The sequence below is a fragment of the Myxine glutinosa genome, chromosome 2 (genome assembly GCF_964187855.1).
Source record: "Myxine glutinosa chromosome 2, kmMyxGlut1.1, whole genome shotgun sequence".
NCBI classification, from domain to species: domain Eukaryota; kingdom Metazoa; phylum Chordata; class Myxini; order Myxiniformes; family Myxinidae; genus Myxine; species Myxine glutinosa.
In genome coordinates this window covers 258,865,115-258,882,122 of record NC_136262.1, presented here as the reverse complement: position 1 = coordinate 258,882,122, position 17,008 = coordinate 258,865,115, and the positions used below count along the sequence as shown (strand labels likewise).

The window sequence follows — 17,008 nt, the reverse complement described above, 5'->3', positions numbered from 1 at the left end:
AGAGAATGAGAGAGAGAATGAGGGAGAGAATGAGAGAATGAGAGAGAGAGAGAATGAGAGAGAGAGAGAGAGAATGAGAGAGAGAGAGAATGAGAGAGAGAATGAGAGAGAGAATGAGAGAGAGAATGAGAGAGAATGAGAATGAATGAGAATGAATGAGAGAGAGAAAGAGAGAGAATTGTCTGGATTGGAAAATATATTCCAAGACATAGCTCAGTCTATCCAGCCCTGGAATCAATATTGTAGCTCTATTCTGAACCCTTTACTATGAGACATGTTCATCCTCAGATGTGGCAACCATAAATGTACACAGTGTCACTAAATTCCTGTAGTAGTGTAACAACAACCTCTTTTGATTTATAATTGATCGCCCTACAAATACTACCTAAACCCTATTGGCTTTATTTATCGCTGTCTAGAATGATGCTGTCTGCTTACCTGCTGCATCTAATACCACCCCCAGACCTTTCTCCTGCATCACATGCGACAAGGCTGCCCCTTGCATTATGCGATCCCTATTCCCATTACCCGCACCCATCCGCAGTACCTTACATTTCTTTATGTTAAACCTCATCTGCCAATCTTTTGCCCAATCCATAAAAGTATCGAGAGTTTCCTGAATTTGATCACCCTCTCCCCATAACCTCTCCACTATCTACATTTCCCCAAAGCTTTGTGTAATCTGAAAATTGGAAAAAGACTACTCTTGGCCACACTACGTAAAACCTCCCAGCCCTACATTCTCCCATTCACAGCCACTTTTTGCTTCCTATCACTAGACCAGCTTGAAATCCAGTTATCTATTGTATTAGCCACTCCACAAGTCCTCACATTCATGAACAGCATTCCGTGGAAATGGACTGAGCAAAACACGGTGCTGCTAGTCATGGTGTGGCCAGACAAGAACTGCCAGCAAGTGCTATTGCCAACTTCACATGCCATACATTCCAGAGGTCCTTCAGAAGAACACAATATATTGCAAGATGCGAATGCTTGGCAACTTGCCGAAGATGAGATAAGCCTAGCAACAGTCGGTCCCAGCATGCAACTCTGTGGCAGAGAGGCATCATCCATAGGCTGGCCTCCTTTCGAGGTTCAAGGTTCATGGTGTATGCACATGTGAATGTACAATGAGCGGTCAAAGTAAACGTGCATTGTATCTTACTAGCAACGGTACCCGCCCTACGGGTGGGGCTTCAATTGGGAGGCCCAAATGAAAAGGCAAAATATCAGAAATTGAAGGCTTTTTTTATTTTAAACGATTTATATAAATATCCGTTGAATCATATCACACGCAAATCATCAAAATCTAAACAGTATCTTTAGAATTTCAATAAAAACCACATCACTGTTCATGTCGGTAAATATTATTCCATCGTGTTTGGAAAAAACTGGAAATTTGGAAAAATTGGAAATTGGAAAAATTGGAAATTGGGAAAATTGGAAAAGAAAATGAAAAACAATATAGCCTAATTTACTCCAGGGGGTCCCAGGATTACCCACCCAAAATTTCGTTGCGATCGGTTCAACCACTTTTGCGGTACCTGGGAACAGACGGACGGACAGACAGCCAGACATTTGGTGAATTATAGTAAGATATTCAAATGTTAAAGATTAATCAGACTGCAGAAAGTTTGTCGAGTGTTTAAGGCAACACCTTGTGATGTCACAGTTGCACAAAAGCATTCCAGGCATTCTAAGATGGCAGCGTACAGCGTCTATTCTGCTGTGTCAGAGCGGTGTCTAACAGAGCTTCGAGTGAATGAAACAGTCAAGCAGGAAATGTGTTTCAGTGATGCGAAAGGTTTAAAATTGGGCATCTGTTGGTACTAGACAAAGACCATGCTCACCTGCAACAAACTGCTAGGATTCTCACAAACATTACCATATTAAGCAATTTCGCAACAACTGAAATAATGTGCGTAATATTGCAGCATACCTGTTTATCTGGAATCCATCATTCAACATCACCTGACATTCTACAAAGTATGAATTACGGGGTCCCAAAATAACTCTCGTTTTGAAGCCTGTTGAAAAGGAAAGTTATTAACCATCCCCTCCCTGCACCCATAAAAAAACATACAGTATATGTCACGTGTCATTTCCTTCGCTTTGAACCATTGAGGTAGCACCTGGATGGAATGAACTTTCAAAGACATTAAGATGAGAAAACATATATCTAAAATTGTTGTGCAACCATCACAAACATTTCTATTTTTCTAGCTTTGAGGTCTTGCTACAACAATGGGACAAATATGTATGTGTATAAAGGGGATACCTTTAAAAACACCAAAAGTTTCATTAACCCAACTCAACAATCAAGATATACTATTTCTTGTTTTGTTTTGTTTGCAGCCAAAATGTTCACTTCATCTCCATTTGCAAACTGCTGGAGGTGCGGCCATTGCAGGAAAGATCATATCTGCAGCGACAGCTCCTGGTCTTATCGTGGCTACAGGTAGGCCTGCCTATTGGCCCATTATCAGTACGAGCAACGGTACCCGCCCCATGAGCGGGGCTTCAATTGGGAGGCCCAAATGAAAAAGCAAAATATCAGAAATTGAAGGCTTTTTTATTTTATTTTAAACGATTTATATAAACATCCGTTAAATTGTATCACACGCAAATCATCAAAATCTAAACAGTATTTGTAGAATTTCAATAAAAGCCACTTCACTGTTCATATCGGTAAATATTATTCCATCGTGTTGGGAAAAACTGGAAAATTGAAAAATTGGAAATTGGAAAATTGGAAAATTGGAAAATTGGAAAAACAATATAGCCTATTTTACTCCAGGGGGTCCCAGGATTACCCACCCAAAATTTAGTTGCGATCGGTTCAGCCGTTTTTGCGGTACCTGGGAACAGACAGACGGACAGACATTTGGTGAATTATAGTAAGATGGCCAAATGGTGCACAAACGTACTATCATACCAGGTGGCCTTATGGTTACACTAGCAATTCGAAGGTGAAACACAAAATACAGACGTTGAGAAAAAGAAAAAAAAAACACCTTTAGAGGCCATTTTTCCCCGCAAAGCGGGGGTTGGCCTTTTTCGGGAACCGTGGTTGTTGTTGTTTTTTTGGTCCCCTTTTGAGAACAAGAATATAATATATTACCTCCGCCACCCAAGGTGAACGGAGGTTATGTTTTCACCCATGTGTGTTTTGTCTTTGTCTGACTGTCTTTCTGTGAGCAGGATATCTCAAAAGGTTGTGGACGGATTAGGACTAAATTTGCTGGACAGGTTGGCTGTCTGACAATAACAAAACGATTAGATTTTGGAGAAGCTGCAGATCTGGATGCGAGAATTTTTAAAAGTGATTCTTCACTTTATGGCCAAAAGCTATATCCGTATAGCAATATATCTGAACAGGTTATGGACGGATTCCGAAGAAATTTAGTGGGTCAGTTGGGTATCTGCCAAACACGAATTGGTTCGATTTTGGTGAAGATCAAGATCCGGATGTGGATACGAGAATTTTTTTAATTTCCTTTTTTTAAGTGATTCTTCAACTAACACTAACCCTAACCCTAACCCTAACCCTAACACTAACCCTAACCCTAACCCTAACCCTAACCCTAACCCTAACCCTAACCCTAACCCTAACCCTAACGACATATAGCACGATATTTCAAAAAGTTGTGGACGGAATATGACAAAATTTGGTGGATGATTTGGGTAGGTGACAAGAAAAAGCCGATTAGATTTTGGTTCAGGTCCGGATGCAGATCCTGCCTATCAGTTTGAAAATGTAAATTGTTTAGCTTGGCAGAGGCATGTGCTCTACCGGGTGCGTTCCAGTTACATTGTGCTTTTGTCTTGATATAAGCTCTACATGACAACAGACGTTTTACGACTAGTTTCCCCTTTTTCAGGGGTTGGTAGAATACCACGTACATATATAGCCTCTATGCTATCACAATACTTGTGGAACAATAACAACTTTCATATAACTTTCACATCTAGAAACAATGACTCCCAAAATTTGTGTTCGACACAACATATGGCAAGTTGTCTATCAACATTGTATTCTTGGTTTTCGTGCTTTTCTGTGCAGGAAATGTTGGCTCGGAGCTGCTCGACTATGAACATCGCATGTATATATCTGCAAATGGTGGTAACACCTGGAAGGAGGTGAGCATTCTTAATTGCTGACAATTTGTTGCATTTCATTGTAAGAGTCATACATGAAAAGGATCTGGGGTGGTAATACATCCGATGGGTAAGCGGAGAGCACAGTGCCGGAGCCGTATGTAAAGCTAACAGGGGTTTCGGTTGTATTCTTCGGGGATAAATTATAAATCAAAAGAGGTGGGGGTTAATCCTGCACAGGAAATTAGTGAGACACCATCTAGAATGTTGTGTCCAATTTTGGTCACCACATCTCAGGAAGGACATACGTAGCTGCCACACAGAGGGTTCAGTGCAAGGCTACTATATTGAATCCTGGGCCTGCTAGTCCCAGCTATGAGGATGAGACGGGACTTTATACATTACAAGGGAGATGATTATTAAGGGATTTTGTTGATATATTTAAGATATTGAGGTGTACAAACAAAAAAGTGCAGTTTTTTTGGATACATGATCCAGGCTCGTGGAAGATCTAGAGCAGAATGTAACGGAACAACATGGAAAGGGGGAACACCAACAGCAGAGTGGAGGTGCAATGAGATCAAGTGGAAAGGGAGAAGGACACAAGGGAGTGACCGATCTGCACACAAGCTGACCAATGAAACAAAGCTAGAAGAGGAAGAAGAAAGTGAGGATGAAACAACAAAGGAACAAACCAACTAACAAATGAGAAGAGGTGAGGAGGAGGGGGTGAAAATCAAAATAACCTGGAAGAGGGGAGTGCTTGGAATGAGGTCAATTGGGGTAGAAGAGATCATGATTAAGGATAAGGGATGACCTGAGTAAGTGATGAACAGCTGCCTTGGACAATGGAGGGAAGAATGGGATGGAACAGACTGGGGAAATTGGTTCCACAGGTGAGAGAATAGTGGACCAAATGAGTGTAGGTGAGCAGGGAACCTGGATTTTGTGAGTACAGCAAGAAGAGGCTTACCGGCAGACCGTGTGTGCCCTGCAGAGACCTTGGAGGGACAGAGCCAAGAGAGGGCAGGGGGTGCAAGACCAAAAAGGAGACGGCAGAATAGAGAGAGAGATCACCTACCTAAGTTGGCGAGTGATCCAGGACGGAGCTAAAAGGTAATTGAGAAGGGAAAACAGAATGGGAGAAAGGTATTTGGAAGTCAGTCTGCAGGAAGATTGACCAATAAAAAATGTTTTAAAAAAAGGTTTAAATTGATGGAGTGAGAGGCAAGAAGGAAGAAAAGTGGAGGTGAGGAAGGCAAGTTCGGGAGAGAATTAATTAAGAAATGAGTTGAGTCTGAATGATAATTAATGAATGACATTTAATTATTATTATTATTTGAGGTAATTTTAAGAATTAAGAAAGGAAAAGGTTTTGGTTTTGTTGCAGGATAGAAAGAGATGAGTTTAACGAGGGGTAATATTTAGCAAGGGGTGGGCCTGTCAAACACATGGTCAACAGGAAGTGATGGACAAAGAAAACAGATAGACAAAAGTTTTTTTTTTTAACAGATGGTATATGGAAGGAATGAAAGTGAGCATGATGAATAATGGGATGGAGAGGGTGGAGACACAAGTGGGTATGGGAAACAGTTGGAAAGAAAACAGGTAGGCCCAAAACTATCCGAGCTTGAAATGCAGAATTGAAATAAATATAATTATCAGGAAAGAAAATACACGGGTGTTAGCACAAAATACGGAGAACAATCAACACAAACAGAGAACACCAAATTGATGGCAGCGCAGACAAATGTGTAATGATTACTTAGCTTTTTTGGAAGCAGATCACTCAGAGGATCAAGAGAAGCAACCATGATCAGGAAACCAGAAGTATTTTATTTTTAAGCAAAGTACACAATGATCGGACCATGGGCCATAACCTGGAACTCAAGAAGAGGAAAGTTGGACAGTAATAAGGCAAAGGTCTTTCACTGACAGAGTAGTAAATGCATGGAACAGTGTCCTTAGAAAGGTCATGGCGGCAGAACGAGGAGATAGGTTTAAATTGGAATTAGATATGTACATTGATACATTGGAAATAGAGGGGTGCAGGGATATTGGTAGGTATTGTAGGTAGCTTGCGTGTGCACAGGTGGTATTTGTGTAGTACAGGTATGTTGTGGTGAATGGCATTCTCCTGTGCCAAAATTCCTTGCTGTTCTCCTTTTTGTTATAAACCATAAAAATGGCCTTCACCCATCGGCATACTCATGCATGTCATTTACTTATTCAAGTCGAATGTTATCACTTACAAAATGGACGATTTTTCCAGTATTATATTGCTTGGTCTTGTGCGTTATTACTTGCCAGAATAGATTCCGGCAAGTATGTTGGTTGGTTGGTTTGTCTGTTTGTCTGTTTGTTTGTGCACAGCACCACGTCTACATCATTGCACATAGAATCGCCATACATTACACACATGTTTGCCTTGCCCTGGAATAGACTGTGCCCAATTTTTAACTCTCTAGGCCCAAGGTCAAGCTCAGGTTCACCCAAAACGTGAAAATCGTTAGATTTTAATCTTACAGCCACCATGTTGGTGCTCGCTGTCACTGCGATGTGAAGCGAAAGACACCTCAGAGCTGTCACATTCACAATCGCTATGTCGGATGTACTCCCGATACGTGTTTCCTTCATTGTAAAAACTACCAAGTCAACAGTTAAAAGGATTTTGAGCCGATAGGTGTTACGGCCTTGGCAAGATCGATGGAGACAGCGATCTGTTAGCATATACACCGCCCAAATAGCTATGCTGGCTATGCTGCTAGGTATACACCGCCGGCAAGAATATACATGTATAGATTTCAAGAGTATACATGTATAGATATAGATTTCCCACCATTTCGATCCAAAATGGCCGATAAAAAAGTACATCCCGGCAAGTCCTCGGTCTCTGACCGATTTTTCATTCTGTCTGTCTGTTTGTCTGTCAATCACCTACATGTCACAATTTTAAACCGAACTTTACGAGACTTCACCAAATGTAAAAATTTGTCATAAGGAAGAAGTATATTGATTTTGAGGTCAAAGGTCTTCTTGATGTCAAGTTTCTAAAATTATCATTTTTCATCTGATTGACTTGAAAGTTAAACAGCATTTGCATGTTGAGTCACTAAATAGGGAAACCAACTATTTTTGAGGTCAAAAGGTCAAAGGTAGACTCAAGGTCAAACTTCTAAAATCGTCATTTATCATCCGATTGAACCAAGATTAAGATTGTCGATTTAAATCTTAATGAAATGGACAATTTGATGTATCCATGGCAACATTTTGGTGGTGGGGGAAGGGGAGTGGATTTTTCTGGTATTGTGCTATGCACGACGTCTTTCTTGTTTGTTGGTTTTTTATTGTCGCTGCGAACTCAAGGTGGATATGCAATACAAATAGCATTATCTTTTTACAATTTCAGAATGATTGCTGTTGCTGGAGACAAAACTACTGAATTGTGGCTTTGATTACTATTCTACTGTTTGTGTGAGGTATTAACATTTTTGGAAGACAAAATCAAGGCAGTCAGTGTTGAGTGTGAAATCTCCAGATTGCCACATGGTGTGTGGGAGGTCATCTTACTACTGCATACATTGCTGACAGTAACCTTGACCCACACCCTGGGGCCTAAAACGATGGCTGAATCAGAATGAGAAGTCATTCAATGGCACTCCATATTCAGTTGGGAGCAGAATAGCTTCCTTGTCGGAGCCGACTCCTGTCTTTCACAAAAAAAAATTCTTGCCATAAACTGCCTTGACACTGGCTGATCATTATAATTTTGAATGCCTATTCACACAGGTGCACTCAGCCTTAAGAAAATTAAAGATTAAGAGATTATGCAATTTTATGAATCGACTTTCGTTTGTAAATGGCAGAGGAACTTTTTAATGCATTAATGGCTTTCTAGCCAGATGTTCCTTATGCATAACACAGGATAGTGTTATTGGAAAGAAAAAAAAACAGTTCTGGCTGGTTCTGGCAGGTGGCTGGCTTAATATCGCAAGGTCCTGAGTTCAAGCCCCTATTAACATTAACACCAGGTGGGTTTCCTCAGCCTGTCATCCCTCCGAGGTGGGCAAAATGAGTACCGGCTTACTGGGATGAATGAGCCGAGCTATTCGAGTATCCTGCGTCGGAGTGACGACATATCCAGGATTGTGCCCAATAGCCAATAAACTGCTTCGGCAGCCATATGTATATGAAGATGCAAAAAGGAGTTTTGACATTTTGTTTTGATTGCTTTAGTCTTGTTCTGCTTAAGCCATTTCCGCATATTCTCATTACGTTATGGCAGCACAAGTTGTGAAAGTGACCAAAGACAGCCGTATAAGGAGTTTGAATGTTAAGCATCTGCAAAAACTGAAAAACAAAATCCCAGGAGGATCAGGATGTTGACTCTAAGATTGCAAATGAAAACATCATCTGACTCACTAATGACAATAAGGGAAGTTGTATTCAGCCAATCACTCACAATCTGACCTTCATGCATGTCCGATCCATGCTCTGTGATGTACTCTTAAATGCCCTCTCGGGCAAATGGTCATGTCTGTAAAGTAGTGCTACCCAGACTTCCCTAATTAGGGGATATCAAAATATTACGTATACAAAAATATCAAAACATTTCACAGCCTCTCACCCTTTTCTCATATCCTCCATTTTCTGTTTTCCCTCTTTCCCTTCCACATGCTGCCCCATCCACCCCTCTGGATATATGTGATTTGTGGGTGGTCTCTTAACTATTTACAGCATGGATTTTCATGCAGATGGAGTTCTGCATCAGATCCCCCTCTCATAGCATGCTAGTTTCATTCCTTTCACAAATTGTACACAGTTTGATGGGCAATCCATTCTCGCCATACCATTGCACTGCCATGACTTCATTTTGCTTGAACATTAAACATTTTCATTGCGAGTGAATGTGAGTGTTATGTTACGGACAAGCTCGTACTTTTGCTAAGGGAAAATGTATTAGCTGCACATTGTCCTCAAGGTGTTTTATTGTTCTTTTAATCCTCATTGTCCAGAATCCATTACTCATTCTGAACTATTTCACACACACCGTTCCATACATTTGGACCTTGTCGGAAACTACTCCAGCAGTTACTGATCAATGTGGATTGCAGCAATCCAACAAACAGACACCTTTCTGCATTTACGACTTGTATCATATAAAACATAATTTACAACAATTCGATTTATTATTAAATTTAGCGGAAGACGTGTTCTGACATCTTGCTTTGAAACACAAGACGGTTTATTTTTTTGTGATATAGAAAATAATTATTCTTGTACTAGTAGAAAGCCTGTCGACTATGATGGGTTGGAACAGTTTATTTGACAGTGCAGCCATGTTAGCATGCCAAAGTCTGAAGCCTTGGCCTAGTGTCAGGTATGCTTATATATTCTTTATTTATTATTCTCCGGATGTAAATAAACACTCGTTTTACTGTGCATGTGTTGCACATCATGTGCAGCAAATTTCACCTCCCCACACCTTGTATTTATTGTTATTAAAAAAAAAAACGCTTCTGTACACCGCCCTTCTGAGGCTCAGTTTGCAAGCCATCGTCTACATTTCCTATAGAAGAGACATAATTACTCTGTTATGGAAAATGTTTTTTGAGTTTGTTTTATCCTCAAAAATAGATCATTGTGAACACATATTCGTGTTAAAAGATTGGCCTTTAAAACCTGCCCTTATGAAGGGGGACAGACATATGTACAAACACACAAACGGACATTTTGTTTTACATGGTAGATTATTAGGTCGCAGGAATCAATCTGTATCAATCATCATTGCGAGCTGAAGTTCCGTTGTTTTTCACCATAATTGTTAAATTCATAGCTGGTCGCGTGTATACAGAGTTTCATTTGCACTGAAGAAGTTTTATTACTGTAACCTCGGTGTGTGTAAGGCAATTCAAGATAATGACCGTTCTTGCAATACACATGTGAACGGATAATAAAGGTTCAATTAATTTGCATCTTGTGTGGCAAAAGGTACTGTTTTGTAGTCGAGAGATTAATTAACTTGGAATGCAATTGAAGCAAATGATATTTTCCAATGTCCATTGTCAAGGCCTTGTGGAATGTAAACTCTTTTGCTGATCACAGAAGACAGAGATTCTTTCTGTCTCTCTACATATTGCTTGATTACTTTAATAGAACCTGCGTAAACAAGTTGATTTGACATTATGTTGAAGCAAAGATGTAAAATAGGTTGATGATGTGGCATGAGACCTGATCCTTGCATAATTATTGAGCTGCTAGATAATGAAGTTATTAACAGTTTCGTAATTAATTTGGGAAAGCAAAGTTCTAACATTGTTACTAGCAGACATTATAGTGGCTGCATTATCAGCATGGGCCACAGTTGGAAGGGCAGCCATGTTCTTCTGCATTGTCTGCAGTAATACATTCGTCATGATCGTGCATCAGCAATATGACAAGGAAACAAATAGGTCATTCCGCACCAACTCAACCAGAAAAGGGCCATTTTGTTCCCCGGCCCTCTCAGATTTTGCTAGAAAGATTTACCTGGGGGCTTTCGAGCATGCTAAGTTAAAAAAATGATAGTCGTTCTTTTCATTTATTTATTTCTCCTTCGACCTGTGACCTGGAAAAGGTCAACCCAAAGTGAAAAAGTAGCCTTGACCAGAAAAATCACCCTCGGCTCAAATTAGATGCTACCATCATGTGTCTCACCTCATTCGAGAGCTTTGAAGTAAAAAAAAGGATATCTGGAGCCCCACACTCACTTTTGGCAAGTTGCCAGACAAGGTGTAAATTACGAGTTTCATTTCAACTTCAGCTCAGCCCTTTACCCTGCAGGGAATACATATCCTAAAATGTTCCTATTACTGTTGGACCCTTAGGAAACAGTCTTCCAAATTTTGTGAAACACTTTTAGTTTCAAGTTTCCCCACCAGTCATTAAACTCCTCTAAAATCTGAATTTTTGCTTTTTTTGCACCAAATTTAGGCCTAACCTATTCACGAGGGGAGGGGGAAGTCCAAAAATCACCCAAATATATATTTTGGATAGATCTTGATGAAATCTACAAATATCAAGCAAAATATTATGCGATCCATGGATTTAGGATTTTTAGAGGCTTTTTAAAGTTGCATTTGTCATGCATTCCAACATTGTTTATTGCCACCTTGCTGAGGTTAAAGTACCACAGAGTCAAAACCAAACTGGCAGTTTTCTTCAATTTTGCATTGTCTGGAGTTCGATCTGGAATAAATTTTAAAAATGACAGGGTGGTGCTTGTTCTCATGATCCTTGTTTGGAATTAAGAGTTGTGAACTTGCTTGGAATGCACTTGAAGCAAATGATCCAAGTTGAGCCGATGGTGTTTTTTTCTGGTCAAGATCACTTTTTCACTTGAGCTTAACCTTTGCCAGGTCAAAGATCAAAGGGGGGATAAAAAAAAAGAAAAGAATGACGAGAATTTTACTTGGCAGGCCCGAAAATCCCCAGGTGAAATTTTCTAGCAAAATCTGTGAGGGTCTTGCAGCGGCTCTGGTTGGGTTTTCTTTAAGGTATAACTCAAATGGAATGTGGAAGGCATGAGAGACAACTCAACTAATAAAAAAATGATGTAAACAAAAAAATCCACTTAAGGAGGATTTTGGCATACATTTATCATGGCTTATGGAAGAGCTCAGCGGCAGAGGGCTAAAGATATGTTCACACAGAACAGTGAGTTTGGAGTAAATCTGAGGATTTTAGAGCAGACATCTGTGCGAACATAAAATTTTGGAGAAATGAATCTGTCTGGAAGAATTAGGAGTACAGAATAAGACTGTTTGAACATGGTGCAAGCATTTGGGCCCGTGCAACCTGCTATCTGAGGGTGACTTGCATTCCAATGTTGCCGTCTGCGGCAATTGGCACAATAACAGTAATCACGTGATTTACAACCACGCCGCCTTGTGATGCAAACTCTATTCGCTAATACCGTCTGATCCATAAAAAAAATTGTGTGAACACCAAAACTGTACTACAGATTAAAATTATTGGCAGTTGCTATGGAAATGTTACTGTGGATAGGAAGCATACATACTGTCATGTGTAAGGCAAGAACAATAGGGAGAGATGGAAATAAGGAGAGAGGGAGATGGAGAGGATGATGGATGAGAGAAATAAGAACATCAAAGTAGAAACAGGTTTGACAAAAATAACAGAAAGATGACCCCTGTAGATAGGAACAGAACTTTGTGGAAGCTGGAGAACTTCCAGTGATGAGAAGAAAAAGGAACAATGGAATAGAGTGAGATGAGCAGGTAGTGCAGGATTTGGGTAGGCAATAAGGTGATGGATGAACATGTGAGAGTGACTGCAAAGGAGCAGATGTCAAATATAACTGGTGGTGTGAGAACTTAAGAGAGTCAGTAGACACTGTGACACTGCGAACCTGACTGATGTGGGAGAGAAGCAAGCTCTGTGCATTGACATCCTTTTCGAAAGTGCCGATGATCCTCAGGGCTTAATTGTTCTGTACTGTCTCAAGATGTTCTGTATTTAATGCTGGCAAACCTCGTACTCTCCCTTGGTCTCTCCAAAAGGATCTTCTGGCAAACCCTCTCATATACATACTTCCTGGAGAAACATTTCAAAGAAGTTGAGTCCCTCAAACATTTGGGCCTCACCATCAGTTGCGACCTTTCTTACGCAAACCACATGTCAGAGTTACCCAGCTGCGGACTGGGCATCCATCCTCCATCGTGCTTGGGGACCGTCTGCTAACATTAGTCGATGTGTGTTAAAGACGTCATTCGCAAATTGCCGGAACTTGAACGAATTACAACTTCCTGCTTGCAGTTGAATGTCAAGACTGGCTATACAGTTTGTGAAAAACTTTGTCTAAATTTCCTTCTCAGCCGAGCTAATAAGAACATGGGATTAATTGGGGATGTTTAGTAGGTACCCAGCTAACACAACACCGTTGGGCCAGTTGTGTTAGCTGGGTATTTATCGAGTCTTAGTCATTTGTATTTAATCTTCAATAGCAGTATCGAAACCAAACCATCTGCAGTGTTGCAGAAATGTCACTTTTTGAAAGGAAAGTGTATGACGTTGTCTGCGTGCAGGCCTTTGATAAGGAACACCACATACTGTTGTTGGATCATGGAGGTGCACTCGTGGCTGTACGTGATACCATTCTACCAGTCCAACACCTTTGGTGAGTTTCCACCGATTTGGCTTTGTGAATTATTTTAGACATGCATGAACCACCTTTGGAGGCCATTTCCCCCCGCAGAGCAGGGGTTGGCCTTTCTTGGGCACTGTGGTTCCCTTTTTTTTTTTTTTTAAAGCAATGTTTTATGGCCTGATGCTCTTCCTGCCGCCAACCGTGTTAGTCCATTTTAGACATGCATATTATCACAATTTTGATGATGACTGTTCCTTTTAAACAATCAAAACTGTAGCGGAACTCGGTAGAGCTCATACCTCCGCCGGTTGAACAATAAGATGCATAAATGCCCCTTTTTGAAAATTATTCTCATATTGATCTGGTCATACTTTTTTGGTACACTAGCCCCATATAGCATTTCTGTAAAATATTTCGGATTTTCGATTTTGTTTAGATCCCCACTACGGTCGGGTAAAAATCAGGTTCCATCCTGATTTAAAAATCAAACAAGGGTGCAAAAAAGGACCTCCATTCACCTTAAGTGGCGAATGTAATTATCGTAATATTTGTGACATAATATTTCAACAACTCTTTCTTTATTGCTCCGAACGAATAAAAGGAATGAAGTTGTAAAACCGATAATTGAGAGTAATAGTGTTAAACACGAACAAGAAATGTCTTCCATTGAAATGGAAACACTAATTTGAATGTCGATGTCATTGGTTCCAAGCCTATCATCCCAAACTAATTGATGGCAAATTCAGTGTTGTGCAAAAATGTACTTACTTATATTTATTGACAATGGTATCACCGCTGATTACATCTTTTTCATCGATAAGACAATCGTTTTCACTTTTAACTCACCTGGAACGAAGTTTAGGGGAGCTTATGCGATGGCGCGTCGTCCGTCCGTAAACACTTGAAACTTCTTCTTTTTGGCACAAATTTGGTCGCGAACAAAAAAAAAAGCGACCAAATTTGGCACAAATGATATTTGTTGTGTTGTAACTAAAGGTTGTTCACGGCATTAAAAAAAAATCTGCCCCTTTGGGGGTTCACAGGGCCCATTTTTGGGCCCATTTTTGGGCCCATTTTAGGTAAGCATAAGTATTGGGAAAAAAATGACTGACAGGTGTTTCTTGTTGCTCAGGTGTTTATTGTTGCATTGATTATTCACACATAAAAGACTTGTGAATGTCTCGTCTTGGTTTTAGGCTTTGGCTTTGGAGTCTGACTTTGGAGTCAGTCAGCATAAACCAACATGGACACCAGATAATTGTCTATGAAAGAAAAACAAGCAATTTGGAAGTTGAAAAAACAGAATAATTAAATTACAACAATAGCACAACACCTGGACATTGCAAATACAACAATTTGGAATATCTTGAAAAAGAAAGAAACCACTGGTGTACTTAGCAATAGACAACGGCCAGGTCAGCCTAGGAAAACAACTGCAGTTGATGACAGAAAAATCATCAGAGCTGTGAAGAGAAACTCTAAAACAAATGTCAGTAATATCACCAACAACCTGCAGAGAGTGCAGGGTGAAAGTATCGCAATCTACAATCCACAGAAGACTTTAACAGCAGAATTACAAAGGCTACACTGCAAGATGCAAACCTCTCATCAGCACCAAAAATAGAAAGGACTGATTAGAATTCACCCAGAAATACAGAGGTGAGCTCGTGAGCTTTTCTGTAACAAAACTGTAACGTGAGAAACGTGAGAAACGTCTGTAACGTGAGAAATTCTGTAACAAAATTTGATGGACAGATGAGACCAAGATAAACCTTTACCAAAGCAATGGAAATGTGAAAGTGTGGAGAAAGGAAGGAACTGCATATGATCCAAAGCACACTAGCTCATCTGTTGAAGAATGGTGGAGGTAGTGTCATGGCTTGTGTTTGCATGTCTGTCTGTGGAACTGGGTTACTCATCTTTATTGATGATGTAACTGATTTTGGCAGCAGCAGAATGAATTCAGAAGTGTACAGAAACATTTTGTCTGCTTTTGTACAAGAAAATGCCTCCAAAATAATGGGTGGTGCTTAACCATGCAGCAACATGATGCCAACACAACCAAGGAGATCATCAGGAGAAAAAATGGAAGGTTTAAGACAGGCCAAGTCAATCCCCTGATTTATATCCAATGGAACATGCATTTCACTTGCTGAAGAGGAGACAAAAATCAGAAACTCCTCAAAACAAACAACTGAAAATGGCTGCAGTAAAGGTTTGACAAAGCATCTCTAAGGAAGATCCCAAGAGTTTGGTGATGTCGATGGGTCACAGGCCTGATGCAGTTATTGCTACTTTGCCTGCCGATGGGTCGATATAACATACAACATATATTGTGTGGTTCTGTGAACCAATCAGCCTCCCCTCCTGCCCCCTCCCCCCAACCCTCCGCCAGTAGATACACTACTACGCGCGGTGTGGCCCGTTACGTCTCCCAGCACAACGACACTCCTTGCCATACTGCTGTCTATGTCAGGAATTATTTGTATTTTGAGGACAACAAGATTGAAAATGTGCACTGGCCAGACCAGGTCTCCAATTTTAATCCAATCATACCACTTCCGAACATCTTGGAATGCAGTCTGAAGGCCACGGTCAGCAAACTACAATAAACCACTGACCAAATTTGCACTTCCTGTGAAGGAGGAATGGTGCATTATTACACCTGATACTGTATATATTTACCAAAATTTGGTGCATTACTTGGGAAGCCAAATAAATGGTTGTGAATCGACAACCCTGAATATATCGGCTTACTATCCCAGGGCCCCCGATAGTGCATCTATCTCTGCCCTTTTGGGTACCGGTATATAGTACGTTGCCCCTGCCATACAACAACAACAACATGCATTTTAAAGGCCATTTTCCCTGCTAGAGCGGGGGTTAGCCTTGCGGTCCCCATGACAATCTTCTCCATTTTGCCCTATTTTCTGCATCTCTCCTTGTTAACCCCCTTGCCCGCATTTCTTCTTCCACCCTGCCATGCCATGAAATCCTGCCATGAAAACAGAAAACGCTCTTTTTGATCCATGGAAAAGCATGGCCATTGAGAATAACATGAACATGAAAGCTTCTTATTCTTCCATCATTTCCTTGGGGCGTTGCTGTGCCATGGATGCTGTGTCCCCATTCCGCACCACCTATGGGTTAGAGCAGGGATTTGGAACCTGTTAACGGTGCCGGTGATGGCTTGCCTACTCTCTATGAAGGACACCATGGGATCTTTAATGTCCACCAAGTAATTAAGGCACACGGGATGCCAGCGTAATGTCAATGCCTGATGTGACATCTTAAACCCTGTCTTCTACCGACTCCTCTCCGGCCTTGCTCCCCCAGCTCTCTCTGTGCTCTGTTCCCCAAATATTCCTACATGTCGCACAAGATCTGCCTGCAACCCTCTTATGGTGAAATTGCCAAAATCCAGACTCTCTGCTCACCTTCACTCCTTCATTCCTCTTTTCTCCCACCTCTGGAAAAAAAACCTCCCTCATTCTCCTCAATGCCACTCCTCCCTCCAGGTGTTTAAAAAAAACTGTTCACCACCATCTCTTGTCTTCCCCCATCCAAAACCTTGATCTTTTCTACCCCCATTAATTCACCCCAGATCCACTTTTAAAATAGCAACTTCCTTCCTGGAAGTCCTTGCAGTGATCATGTGTTTTATACTTCTCCCACCTCCCCCCCCCCCCCCTTCCCACGCCTCCTCCCCCAAGCCCTCTCCCTTCCACAGATCTCCCGATGTCCCTGTTCTCTGCTGTTGTG

The 17,008-nt window shown here is 40.9% G+C and overlaps 1 protein-coding gene across 1 annotated transcript in view; it reads left to right on the top strand.

Annotated features, from left to right (window-relative positions):
- The window catches only part of LOC137422120 (VPS10 domain-containing receptor SorCS1), an 886,462-nt gene that overhangs the window by 850,177 nt on the left and 19,277 nt on the right, over positions 1-17,008 (top strand). Inside the window, exons 11-13 of the mRNA XM_078772485.1 lie at positions 2,356-2,458; positions 4,064-4,140; positions 13,185-13,276. Coding sequence (XP_078628611.1) covers positions 2,356-2,458; positions 4,064-4,140; positions 13,185-13,276 — 272 coding nt within the window. The remainder of the gene's footprint in view (positions 1-2,355; positions 2,459-4,063; positions 4,141-13,184; positions 13,277-17,008) is intronic.